Source organism: Sturnus vulgaris, chromosome 6, assembly GCF_052056855.1.
Source record: "Sturnus vulgaris isolate bStuVul1 chromosome 6, bStuVul1.hap1, whole genome shotgun sequence".
Taxonomy (NCBI): Eukaryota; Metazoa; Chordata; class Aves; order Passeriformes; family Sturnidae; genus Sturnus; species Sturnus vulgaris.
Window position 1 is genome coordinate 43,995,398 of NC_142248.1, and position 14,098 is coordinate 44,009,495.

Consider the following 14,098-nt stretch of genomic DNA (forward strand, 5'->3'; position numbering starts at 1 on the left):
TCAAGAGAAACATTCATCACGTTTTCCTCAACCTGGACTTTAATATTCAGCATTTCACTTTACTGTCCTTACTGCAACTGATAAACAAGGATAAAATTACCACATTGAAAAGACAGGAAATGGGTGCAGAATCTAAAATAAAATGGGATGCGTATGGGTTATTTTTTTTTAAACTCGGTATTTCATTCAACTCTGAAGGGAAAAGGAAAAGTTTTCTAAATTATACTGCAATTGTTGAGCCTTTGTACTGAGCAAACCGGCAACAGCAAAGGCGGGACAAAAGCTGTGGTTTTGCAAACTTGCCATAGCAGCTGCTGATACAGGAAGCGTTTAAAGACGGGAGCCCGAAGGACAACAACAACAACTCCGAGGCGATGAGGATGTTCCGAGCGCTCCTGCACGGCGGTGAGAGCTTTAAATCACCTGCACCTTGCCGGGGAGCAGGAGCAGCACTCAGAGCACGCACCGAGCCCCGCGTTCTCCCACCGCTGCCGTGCCCAGACGGAGAGCGATTAAAAATGAAATCTCCAGAGCGGCGGGCGAACAGGGCGGCGATCCCCGCTCCCGCCGGAGCCGCCTACCTTCATCTTTAAGGGTTATGTGAGCGATTCCAGCTCCAGGACTTCTCCTTGCACGGGAAACACTGCAAAACAAGAGCGGGGGAGGCTGAGGGCTGAGCGCGGGGCTCCCCGCGAGGGGCGGCGGGGGGAGCCCGGGGAAGGCGGAGGGAGGGACGGAGGGAAGGAGCCGCCGCCCGTCCCGGCCGCGCCGAGGGAGCGCGGCCGCCGCTTCCCGCCGGGCGGCCCCGCGCTCGGTGTGTGTCACGTCGCCATTTGCTCCGCGGGGCTCAGGGGCCGCCGCCCCCCACCCGCCCCGGCCCCCTCTCAACTTTCCGCGGCCCCGCCGGGCCCCCCTCCTCCTGTCGGACTTGTGCCTCCCGCGCCCCGGGGCAGCGCCGCAGCCCCCCGGCCCAGGGAGCGCGGGGGCCGATCCCGGGGATACCGGGACAGAGTTCGGGGGTCCCGGTCCCGGGGGTCCCGGTCCGTGAGGGGGGCGGAGCGCGCGCCCGTACGCTCCCCCAGGGCGGGGGAGGGGAGGCGGGGGGGGTTTAAAGCGCAGCTCCCGGAGCCGCTTCGCGTCCCCTCCCCCGGGACGGCGGCGCGGCAGCCGCAACTCCGCCACCGCCACCACCGCCACCACCGCTACCACCACCGCCGCCTCCTCTTCTTCCTTCTCGCGCGTCTCTTCCTACCTGCGAACTCCTCGTTCCGCAGCCCCCGCGCCGCCCGGGCCCCTCCGCAGACGGCGGCGGCCCCGGCTGAGCGCGGCCCCCGCTCCGCCCCCCCCTCTCTCCCGCCCCCCTCCCCCCCCGCGCGAGCGGACCCGCCCCGCGCCGCAGCGCGAGCCCCAATAAACAAGCGGCGGGAGCGGGGCCGCTCCCATTGGCCGCCGCCCCGACGCCCCGCGCGCATTGGGCCGCCGCGGACAGCACCCCCATTGGGCCGCGGCTCGGCCCCGGGAGCACGGGATTGGCGGGTGGCGCGGACCGGAAGGGTAACGGCGCGATGTGATTGGCTCGGGGCGGGACGGGCGGGAGGGAGGGGGAAGGACGGGGCGGGGGCGGGACGGTGGTGGTGGGGGCGGAGCCGGCGCGCGCGACGCGCAGGCGCGGCGGCCGCGGCGTCGCAGGCGCCATTTTGTGCGCGGCTCTTTCCCATTTTAGGCCGCGGAAAGAGGGAGGAGCGGGAGTGTCCGTGAGCTCGGCGGAGGGAGCGGCCGAGAGGCTCATCCTGAGGTCCGCTGAGGCGGCGCCGCGTCTCTTCCCAGCGGTATGACCTCGTCGCTGGATGTTGGCGGCGGCTCCGCTTGCGGCGGCGATGGCGCAGGAGTGGGCCCGGCCGGAGCCGGAAGTGGAGCGGCCGCCATGGAGGCGCCAGGACCGCCCGCCGTGAGGGCGCGGAGCCGCCGGGGCGGCCCGAGCGCCCCACAGAGACACACCCGGGGTGCAGGTAGGGGCTGCCGGCCCGCGCCGCCTTCCCGCGGGGGAGGGCGCAGCTCCGCCGCCCTTCATCATCCCCGTGACGCGTGCGGGGAGGGAACGCGACCGGCTCTTGCTGCTCGGGCGCTTCCCCACGGTTCCCTCTGCAGGAAGACGCGGCAAGGACAGGGATGGCCGCTATGGAGGAGGCTGAGGGCTTCTTCTGGGCGGTGTGTGAGGGTGTTGTAGAGTGTGGTCCTGGAGGTGCGGCCTTACGAAGCGAAGGGATACCTGCAGCCGTCAGAGTCCTTTGAGAGAGTTTGGTCTTAGAGACGAGCTTTAATCTGAATAAGCAGGAGTTACAGGCTGAAGCCTATGATAAAACCATATGCTTTAAGGTTAGTTTCACATTTTGACATATTTTACGGAATTTCTATTGTGGCTTATGTTAATACAGATGCATAATTTTTATTCTGAAGTAACGGATCCATAATTTCTATTCCAAAGTGATGAGCATTTGTTTGAGAGTGCTCACTGTGAGCTAGAAGGCATCTCTCAGGGTTACCTAAAGTAACAGCGGAGGGACCATTGTGTTAATTTGACAGAAATATATAGTTAATTTAGGTGTGGTTCCCATATAAGTTATGCTTTGTAGGTGGCTTTTGGGGATTTTTTTTAGTTGTTTTTTTGTTTTATTTTGTGTTGGTTTTGTTTTGGGGTTTTTTTGTTGGTTTTTTTTTTTTTTTAAAGCTCTTTAGGTAGTTCAGTGAGCAGAGGTGTGTGGTACAGGTAAGCTCTGAAGGTTTAATAATACACCAAGTACAAAAGACTTGTTTGGAATTGACTGCAGGCAAGGCCTGACATAGAGGAAAGGTCTGGAATTCTGATGGTTGGATCTGGGTTGTAAGTGTAAAGATGGCTGAAGGCCTCTACAAAATGTTTAAAGGTTAAGGCATTTAGTGTTGAGGGAGGTTTGATTCTGTGCCGTAGTTCTGTTTTATGTAGTGGATAAACTAGAGAGTATCTATGGGGAACCTACCAAGAGACCTGGAGAGGGACTTTGGACAAGGGCATGGAGTGACAGGACAAGGGGGAATGGCTTTGCACTGACTGAGAGCAGGTTGAGCTTCCATATGAGGAAGAAATTCCTGCCTGTGAGGGTGGGGAGGCCCTGGCACAGGGTGCCCACAGAAGCTGTGGCTGCTCCTGGATCCCTGGAAGTGTCCAAGGCCAGGTTGGAGCACCCTGGGAACAGTGGAAGGTGTCCCTGCCTAAGGCAGGGGAGTTGAAATTGGATGATGTTTTTAAGGTTCTTTGCAACCTAAACCATTCTCTGGTTCTATAACTTAGACTACATTATGTCTAATCTAAATGTTAACAAATTTCCAAAATTCCGTTTGAATGTGAACTTCTGATTTCTCTGTGGAATGTGTTGGGCAAATCCTGCCTTGGATTGTGAGCTTTCCTGAGGCATGGTTTGTATCTCTGTACTGAGTGTAGAACCATTCAATAAATACCAGTTTGTGATTAAACTAATCAGTCTTGTTTCTGATTTCTAGCATAAAAATCCTGCCCCCGTGGATGTAGCTGTTACAGCCAGCACAATTAGGAGGCTCATGGCACATCACCCACCGAGCTGCTGTGAGCAGAAGGACTTTATTTCCGTATAGCCAGTGAACAGGAGAGGTGACTTGTTCTTTTATGGTATTTTAAGCACCTAAGAATGCCCAGTGGGCAGCTCAGCACAGCACAAATGGTCTCACACAGCTTAGGGATGATGTCTGGTGTCATGGAATGAGAACACTGTGCTTTTGGCAAGGCAGGAAAAAAAGTCTAATTTTGGTTTAAATATCTTTTCATTGGAATAGGAACTTCAGGACTCAAGAGTTGCTCCAGCATAGTGAAAATCTGTGTTCTAAATGTCCTTGTTAAGCAGCCCTGAAACTTGAAGCTGTCCTGGCTGTGCTGGATCTTTGCTCTGTGCCCCATCCCCCTGTGCACACCCTTACAGGGCAACTGGAAATGAGTGGAAGAAATGAGCAGTGGAGGTCACTTTGGTGAGCCTTTTTATCATGGCCTGTTGTGTTAACTGCACCAAGCTAACAGCTGAGAAGCTCTAGAGTGGGATAATCACAGTAAGTCACTTTAGTATCTAATCTCTTTGTAAACCGACACACTGTGAGGGAGAAACCTTTCATTTTTTAGATCACTGTTCAAAGCAGCAGTTCTTGTGCTATCTGTACTTTGTTAGTACCAAAGGTCTTGTAGATGCAGCACGGGAGATTTGCCTGGGGAAATGCATTTGAGGCTTAGCTTGAGCAAATTAAAGGCTTCTTAATTTAAAAACAATTAAAAGCATTAAGGCACTCTAAGCATGACACTGGTCATTGGTCACATGGAGTTCTAAGTGATGGCTGTAAGTAAATTAGTCAAAATAATACACTTAAACACTTGAAAATGTATTGGTGTATTAGTTGCAGTATATAAAGAAGTCTTGCCCAAAGTCTTCCATACATGTGGCACTTGATAAGAAAAAGCAAATTTAGGAATGTCTGCATCTTACAGGTCTCTTTATAAGAACAGCAGAATAAGTAACTGTTGAATGTATCACGTGGCTTCCTTCAGATCCCAGATAAAGTAAGAAGTTTTGTGTGAGAAGTAAGATGGTTTTATTCTGTTCAGTAATCACATACTGCTCTTGGCATACTGGATTTTTTGTAGATAAAAACTCAGAATGCATGTATGATTGCAGCCAAAATACTGTAGAAATATTAAAAATATTGGATCTTACTTTAACACTGGGCTTCTTTCTATTTAGTGACGGACAGTGCTACTCTGTCAGACTTTGCAGTTGTTCAGGAGACTTGTAGCTTTTATTTCTGTTTCCATTGTTCTTTTTCTAAAAGCTTTTTTTTAACGTTTCTATTCTGTAGTTAAATAAGCAATGCTTTTGCAGATCCTCTATGTGGAACTGCAGTATTTCTGTACAAATTAAAGTTACATGCTTCCCACAAAGCTTTATTATCTAAATGATTGCAAACTGCTCAGAGGAGCATGGTAAGAAGTTGTGAAGTGCAGGTATAAAGAGAAAATGCCAGTTAACGTGAAGCTGACAGCAAAAGCTTCAACCAGTAATAGCTGGATTATAAAAATGGAAGATCAAACATTTCCTGGTCATGGAGAAAATTGTGCTGCACTGTTAAACTATCAGCATTAAGTTCCTTCATTTTTATAATCGTGTGTTAGAGAGGGCAAAAAACCAAACCAACTTAAATGAAACCTGTTAATGTTGAATGCTTGCTTACATTTTCCCCAGCTCTGGGACGTTCCTGTCCTCAGCTTCAAAAAATGGACATTGAATTATTCAAACATAACTTCATGCTGATTTTAATCATTGCCTTGGGAGGGATCCTACTGGAGAGGGCACAAAGCCTGGCAACCCTCAGGAAGCCTGAACTGATGCATTCTCTCCACTGAAGTTCAGTGCTGATTTCTTAGATCTGCTCTGGAGATGTTTTGCAGCAGTGCAGTATCTTCTGGACATGAGTAATGATGAAAATATTTATGATGTAGAGCACTGTCAAATACTTGTGTGAGAAAAATCTCAGAATTGGGATTTCTATCAGCACTGCACAAATAATACTCACTTTGTCATTGCTTTTCCCAGTAACACCAGTAAAGTGATCCATGCTCATCTGGCCAAGCTCTTGGCAGCAGCCTCAGTGATCTCCAGGGAGGAGCAGCCCCATTTTTCCTGAATAAACCATGTCCAGACTTGGCTGTGCTTTGTGGTGCAGATCTGAGCTGCAGTCCCACGTGTTGCAGTGTGTGCAGGAAGCAGTGATGCATTCACGGAGGGTGCTGTTGGCAGCCCAGCACCACCAGAGCAGTTCCAGCTCTCAGCTGAGGGAGCTGCTGCTTCCCCCCAGCCTGTGAGCTGTGGCATCTATCAGGCAATCTTTTAATGCCAGACAGAAAATGTTCCTTGTTTTCAGACTGATTTGGTAATCTTATGTTTGGACAGAACAAGAGTTTGTGTTGTAAGAGGTTATTTTTATTCTTTCTGGTATGTAATTCTATGATAGCTGACATATTTGTATCAAATGCTAATGTTGGCTAATTTAGGAGCTACATGCTTCTTGTCAGGGTTTACTTAAGCATGGATTCTAAAGCCAGTTTCTGCATGTTTTGGCACATGGTGTTATCTGAATATAGATGTTTAATTTCTATTTGATGTCTAATAAAGGGATGCAGGATATGGAATTTGATTACAAATACACTGAATTTCTTGTATTATTTCTCAGGACTGCAAGTTCACATTGGTGATGATAGTTACAGCTATCCTGGGGAAGTCATGCAGTGTTGCAAAACAACTACACAGCTCTGCAGGGAAGCTGAAGATTTGTGCAGCAGCTTTAAATTAGATGTGGCAAAGGATTCTGTCATCACCTGCAATCAAGTGATCAGCCTGTCTTTCAAAACTTGAAGTAGGTGCTTGAGGTCTAATGAGAATTTAGTTACTGTTCTGGGTAGCACTTCTCACAGGGCTGCTGAAGGAGAGTGTTCTTACATATTTTTCAGAACAACACTTTGGATGCCAGCAGTAAAGGTGAAGGATCAGATCTTTACATTTGCCTGTCATTAATTCTCTTTCAGGCTTTCTGAGTAGCATTTTTCATGGCAGACACAAGACAGTGCTTAGTACCGGAAGTGTATCCTGTGCACGTGCATGATGCAGGATCAGTGCATCGACTGTTCCAGTGTTGTAAACTTAATTTTTTTTAATCACTATGCTTTTTAACTGGCTTCCAAATTATCTCTGCAGCATGCAGCTTGTTTTATTGGCTACTGAGGTGTCAACTTTATTCTTGATTTAAATTCTTTATCTGTGAGAGTTTTGATCTTTCAAGGAGAGAAAAAAATTTTTTACAGGATTGAAGGAGTGGTTTTGTCAGTAAATACAGTCAGTTACCCATCTACAGATTGAATACATTTTATGTTCTTGAAATAAACTGAAATGGAAAATACTTAAACTTATACCTGAATCTCTAAATAGTCTGTATTCTTTCTTACAAAGTCAAATATCTAGTTCATAATTACTGCTGCTTTAGTAAACTCCCATCTAAATCAAATGTGCAGGCTAAACTTGAAAGCAAAACCCATGTGGGTTTGGGAGTGGCAATTACTGATTTCATTGCTATGAAAACCAAAAGGAGAAAAAAGTCTTTGAAGTTCTACATGTTGTATTTGAAGAACCTTACTGCAGTCTTCTGAGTAAATTAAGAAGCTGAAATAGAAGATACTCCTCTGTAAATATTTAACTTCTAAGATCTACTTTGTAGCAACAGTGTGGTCACTCGCAATAAATGTTTACTGAAGAGGTGTCTGATGCTGCCCATGGCTAAGATGCGAGTTGCTGCTGCCACTGGAGAGCTGAAATGGGTGTTTCACTTTGGTATAGAGAGCTACTCTGGCTGGATTCATTTCTCTAGCTTAGATTCAGGGTCTTCTTTTATCCTACCTGTTGCTCATTTATATCTTAGACTGATTTTTTTTTTTTTTTTCCCCACTGCTTCCTGGTAAGATTTTTTGCTGCAGTAGTAGCCAGGTAAAAACGTACAAGAAGGAAATAAGGCTCTTATGAGCCGGGTTCTCATATACCAGTGTCTGAAAAAGCTTGTGCAAGTGGCTTGCAGAGTTCAGATTTTTACTAAAATGCATCTTTCCATACTTGTAGAGATAAAGAACAGGGTTCTAACACTGATGCTGAGTCCTTGGACATGGCCCACCTGCCAGAATAAGGGTGTCTCAGGCTTGCCAGCACTGATAAGCTGGTGATTAAAATACTTTATTGTTACAGATGCAGAGTGTAGAGCAACATGATTCAGCAGGGTCAGGACTATGGAGTCACAGTCCTTCCTTGTAACCCTCCAGAAGCACTGTGTGTGTGACACTGCAGTCTGTGTGTCACTACCAGCCTGCAGCCTGGCACAAAGTGGGAAGCAGCAGCTCTGCTGTTCAGCAAAAGAAAGCTGGTGAGGACAGTGGTTACGTAGCCTTTCTTCCAGGGCTTTTGCTTGTCCAAATTATTTAATCACTGCAGGTGAATTTACTTTTCAGCCTCAGCTAACAAGACTGCAGTTGGTCAGTATTGATTCTTATTTGAAAGTATTAATGCCCTCAGTCTTTTGAATTAAATATTTTGAGCTGTAAGTAGCTGCTGGTGATGGGAATATACAGTTCAGCTAGTGATTAAATTCTGCTCAGCCATCTTTTTTCCAAAGCTATTTTTCATTAGTCTGTGTCTTTTGGAGGTTATTATTCCAGGTAGCTCATTTCCAGGTGGCCAGGGAGTTGGCTGCCCCATCAACACTTAACCTGTGAATTAATTGCCAGACTGTGCTGTTTGCAGGACTTTGTACCTTCAGGGATGTGCTTTCCCCTGCAGTGCTCCCGTGTAGTGTCACCTCATTAGCTACAGCTATAAACAGAGCTGTGCTGTGTGACATTCAGAACTCTGACAGAGCAAAATACATGGCTTTTTAGAGGGTTTTTTTATTCTGGATCAATGGAAGATGTATTTGTGGGAATGATCTGTCATCTCCTTGCAAGCAGCACAACAGGATACACTGGTGTGAGGGCAGACATAAGCACTTGGCTGAGGAAAGCAGCTCTTGTTAAACCAGCTGATGGAAAACACATTTAGCTACATTTTAGTTCTGCCCAAAGAGCATTTCTATTCCTGGTGTACATAGGAAAGTGGGGGAAATAGGCTCTCACTTGGTCGGCTTTGTTGACTGTGGAAACACCTGGGGTTAGAATTGAAACTGCACTTTGAGCATTCTGCTAAAGTAGCTGGTGCTTCCTGTGCTGCTCTTGTCACCTGTTAATGCAGTCTCATGTGATAGGTCTCTGTTCTTTCTGAATGTAATGAAAGGAGCAGATTTCCTGCTTTTCTAAAATCCTAACGAGATAAAATTTTATTTACAAAAATGTATGCATCACGTGGGTGGGTTTTAAGGAGGTGTGTATGTTTGGAATGCATCAGTTTTTGGGTGAATTTACTATAATTGAACCTACTCTTAATCTGATGAAATTAGAATCCTAATGACTGATTTTGGATATGCAGACAATACGTGTACCAAATTCTATCTGATTTTATGCTGCAATAAAGCACACTCTGTTCTTTCTAAACACACTCTGTTCTTTCTTTGATTGGCTTGTTTTATCACGTTGCCTAAAATGGTATTTTCAGTGGGCAGTTCCAACACTGTTTTTGGGGACACTTCAGAGGATTTCAGTTTTTTCCTGTATCTGAAGATATGCTTGTGTTTGGAGTACAAACTGTGTGATGCTGCTGCCTGCTTCATTCTAGTTGTCCATTTTTGGTTGGCACAGCAACTCGTAAGACCCATTTTTAAACAACTGTTTCAGAGTCCTTTAATAGCAATGTACTGAAGATGAAAGCACTGTGTGGGGGTGGCTGCATCCATCTGGAAATAGGAGGTTTGGTTTGAGCTTGGTTGTAGATCCTGTGTTCTAAAATACTACAATGTATTTACAGTAAGGCAAGGCTTAACTCTGCTACCACTTGTTTTCTGCAACTCTGGCTAATTGGACATAATAAGCAGCAAGATGCTCTATAAAGGAAAGTTACAAGCAGTTGGTATCTCAGAATAGCTCTCAGTTCTTAAGCAGAAGTAAGTTCCTTGCTGCATGCAACTTGAAAAACTGGTGGGCAGAGGAAAAGCTGGTCCTTGTCTTACAGACATGCAACTGAAAGAAAAAAAATGAGGGGGAGAGAACAGACTGTGTGCTGTATTTTTGGTGCAGTTACACATCAGAATTGTCATGACAATCAAAACTGTTTGTCTCTTAGTAATCTTTAAACTCTGTACTTCACTTTAAGGTCACGCTAAGATGCATTTTGAATTCACTGTTTTGCATTCCCTTCTATGGCTGTGGTTTTATCTTCAGGAAGAGACTTGCAAAAGAGTCCTGGAGTTATTCCAGATCTCCTTCCTTAAGGGTGCCTGGGACTGCACAGGCAGAGAGCATCCCAAGCAGTGCAGCATCCACATGGACAGTCACGCTCTCAGAATGCGGGGCTTTAACCTCAGGCCATCGAGCTATTTTTGGTGATGAGAAGTTACAAATGAATGACCCAATGCTTGGCATACTTCAGATCTGCATGAGACACATTCTGCTTGGAATGTTTCCTTTCTCAGAGTCAGCACCAAATACAGATGAGTAGCATTTCTTTTGGAGATGGCCTCATGGATGTCTGCCACACAGGAAATTTCACATTTGGGTTACTTCTAATAATCTTGCCGTCATTTCATCAGCAGTACTAGCAGTTGTAAAGAGGATATTATCCAAGCCAGTAACTTTTATGGCCATATTAAAGTAGCATAAAATTAATGATCTTGATGCGATAGGCTAAACTTGCTTTTTGAACTCTGCAAGTGCACTTTCATATTCTAAAATGGGCCCTGGTGTAGTCATGGAAATGGATATAAGTAAATCAAGATACTGGAGCCTGTTGTTTTGTAATTTGTCACCTGCAGTTCGCCTAGTCCCCTTCTTAATTCTCTTGAGCAAAGCTGCTGTATGTGGACTTGCTGACTAAATAATTGTAACAAGGAATGTGACATATCCAGCCTTAATAAACAGCAGAGTAGTGATTCATCAGGTGCTGAGTAACAGCCAGTGGATGTGTGAGACTTAAGGAGGAAGCATCTTACTGAACAGGCTGCTCTTGAGTCATTGTTGGATCTGTACTTCTAAAACACGCCTTGGGTGGAGGGATGACTTGGGCTTTACATTCTTCCTTCCTGCTCTGCTGTTCAGGCCCTGTGCTTTGGGTCTTAAGCAAGACTAAACCATTGAAAGCCTAAGCATGAAGTGTTTCAGCATGGCAAGAACTGGAGTTATGCATTCCAAGTGGGTATTTAACTTTCTGCTGTATTATGTGTTGCCATAAATGGCCAGAGTAGGACAAAGTAGGTTAGTTGTGGAGTCTGGAGCAAGCAGTGCTGCTTTTCTGCTATCTTTAGATCTGAAACTTCTCAGTGCTTTGGGCAGAAATAACCCAAGTGAGACTCTTTAGAATCACCTCTTGCTCAAATCTCTAATTCAGAAGGTTTCACCCTGCCATTTGTTTGCCTTGCAAAGCATTTCCACATTTGAGTTACATTGAAGTTATAATTGACCATTTTCAAGCCAGCTAGAAAAGCTAATTTTAATTTTAGGGAAGGGGATCCAAGCCTTACTTCTGGAATGCATGCTGCCTTTCAAACCTTTGTGTTGACTGCCTGATCAGGTGTTGTTCTCTGGGCTCAAATTAAACTCCTGTCCTTCAGTGTTGTTTAAGAGAGCCAGATTTTTTTCCCTCTAGTCCTGTAATTAAAACAGAGCCTCTGCTAAATGTAAGCTTTTTGGTTGTTTGCAATTTAATATTAATTTCTCTTGTTCTGGAACAGATCTAATTATCACCTAAATAATAATCTCAGATGCAGCTTGAGCCATTCTGGAGCTTATTTACCAAGTGACTTCCCTCAGACAGCTCTATATATTTAGAAAAAAATGATCCTCAACGTTTAATTAAGGTTTATTTATGCTTTGCTGTCCCACTGCATTTTTAGTTCTTTATATGGTCAGTGTGGCTGTAAGTAGCCACTTCCTTATTTTTTAGAGATTTTTTTCCCCCTGCTCAACTTCACTGACACAGCAACAAGTAAATATTTCTCAGTAGCAAAACTCATTGAAATTTCTGTGCAGTCTATCAGCTGTGCACTAAATTAGTGAAACATTATGATGGCTAATGCACTACTGTATAATTAGTTAATTTTTAAGGAACTAAAATTAGTAAGTTACTTGTTAAATACAGTGTGGTTGTCTCATGGAATTGCAAGGTTACAAAAATAGTTGTCACAGGGGAGTTGCAATAGTTTTTCTGCTGGAATGAGTCTGGGCTAGAAATGTATTCTAATGTTCCTGGGCCTTGTTGACAAGAGATAGGTTCAGCATTGCTATGATCAAAAAGAATTATGCTGGTTTTCTGTTTCTGAAGTAAAGGGCAATATCAGTATTAAAGTAGCCTGTTTAGCATTCTCCTGCCTTTTTCCTCTTTCACACTCCCTCCCCACTCCCAAATAAAAAAACAAATTTCTTTTCTCACCTTCTAGTGCTCAATTTTTTTTTTTTCTTTCCCCAACTGCAGTCAGCGGAAATGAAAGTAGGTTTTTCTCCTTACCATTAAAATTTTCATCAACAAGCTGAGTCTGTACTCTGGTAAAATATTGATTAAATTTGGAAAATAACCTGACAGTAATAATAATCTTATTTAACTAAATTTTGTCATGACAGGCAAGACAGTGGGCAGCACTTTGCATGTACTGCTATTCACAGCCTCTTGAACTTGTTTTTCATGGGACTTTTTGCTTGTTGCAAAAAGGTATAGAAAAATTAAGTGTTGGTCCTCAAAGGAGCTTTTCAGATTGCCATGTTCTCCAAGTAGTTATTTGGAAATTTTGGATAAGCAAGAAGGTGGCTGTGCACCTACCTCTTATCTCTTCATATTCCTTCAATTTTGTCTTTTTAAATACACACAGCTGGTACTGCTCTTCTCACTGTACCCTGAAATCTGTCTGGGTGTTGTTACCGTTCCTGTCCCTAATTGTGAATGGCTGTCACTGGAAGGATTAGAGGGGTGGGTGTAGCCACAGCTTTCAGTTTCCCTTTAGCAGTTCACAGCATGGTGCTAAAAACACCAAGCTCATGAGTTTTGATCCTGGCTGTGATGATCCTTGTGGATCCCTTCCAACTCAGAATATTCTGTGATTTTAGGACCAGAATCAAGACAAAATGAAGAGAATCAGGTGTTTCCCTGCTGCCATACCCAGGGAGTGGCAGATCAGCCTCAGCTGATGCTTTTAAGGTGCTGCTGAGGAGTTTCCTGACTGGAGCTTGCCTGTGACTCAAAGAGCTGAGTCAGCAGGAAACTGCAGTAGTAAATTCAGTCTGGAGCCCTGGAACTCAATTCCAGGCTGACTCAGTGCAGCAGCTGTTAGTGCTGCCTCAGGAGGAGGCACTGGAGGAGGCTGCCTGTCCTGGCCATGATGAGCTGGCTCAGGCTGGCCCCATCTGGCCCAGCAGGAGCTCAGGTAGCCTGAACTGACACAGTCAAGAGCCATCGCTCTCTGCTGGCTTTCCCATGTCACAAAAAGGAAATAGAACCTGTGCTTTGTAATCCTGGTACAAAGGGGACTGGAGAAGGCCAGGTATTTTCCAAACTATCTCTGTAAAAATAAACCTGTAAAGGAAAGCTGTTTTAAGGGCTGGTGAACATGAGTGTGTAGTCCTAAAGCTGAGGAGTTGGATTCATTACACAAGTATGCATTTTAGATTAGCAGGGCAATTAGAATTTTAACTGCATGTACAAACAAGACTTCAATTTTAACTGAGTTTTAAGGTGGTGAACAGACAGTTTATTACCTGATTGAATCATATGGGTTAGAATGGACCTCAAAGATCATCTCCTTGCACGCCCCTGCCATGGGCAGGCTCATCTACTAGCCCAGGTTGTTACCGGCCCCATCCAACCTGCTGCTTCAAAACTTTGAAGTGACTAGAACAGGCAGTTTGTTTGCCTAGGAAGTGGGGAATGACAACAGCAAAGCTTGTGTTCAGCTTCTAGAAAGGTCAACAACTGATGAAGGTGATTCAGAAGTGTGTTAAGAAACTACAGCTGAATAAAACAGCTTAAAAATAGCTTGGCTCTTCAAGCATTAATTTCAATTACATTGCTTAATAGATCTCACAGCTTTAGAACTTAACACAAGCAGCGATTTAAATTGAATTAGTTTTTAATTCCTCCTACTCCTCCACTAAACCTAGGCTTAGTACTTCAGATGAACATTCATTTTCCTGAACTCCTGGTTGTTCCATAGGCTGTTAGGAGTTGTCAGCTGTGCACATCACCTTAAACTGTAACCTTCTCTTGGAACTGGCCCTGTTCTCATCTCTTCTGCCAAGAGCAGTCACAGACTGTGGCTGGGAACAAACTGCAAATTGTGCTATTGGTTAGTCAAGGAAGAAAGAGTACTAGTTTTTAATATT

At 45.2% G+C, this 14,098-nt stretch overlaps 1 protein-coding gene across 2 annotated transcripts in view; it reads right to left on the minus strand.

Annotated features, from left to right (window-relative positions):
* The window catches only part of ARID4A (AT-rich interaction domain 4A), a 46,142-nt gene extending 44,804 nt beyond the window's left edge, over positions 1 to 1,338 (minus strand). Inside the window, exons 1-2 of one of the 2 annotated variants that reach the window (XM_014871399.2) lie at positions 1,253 to 1,338; positions 582 to 643 (exon numbers count right to left, since the gene is read on the minus strand). In XM_014871399.2, coding sequence (XP_014726885.1) covers positions 582 to 587 — 6 coding nt within the window. In that variant the 5' untranslated portion in view covers positions 588 to 643; positions 1,253 to 1,338. Of the gene's footprint in view, positions 1 to 581; positions 720 to 1,252 lie in introns of those variants that run through there. The other variant, XM_088166357.1, reaches the window with a different exon arrangement.
* Between the last annotated feature and the right edge of the window lie 12,760 nt (positions 1,339 to 14,098).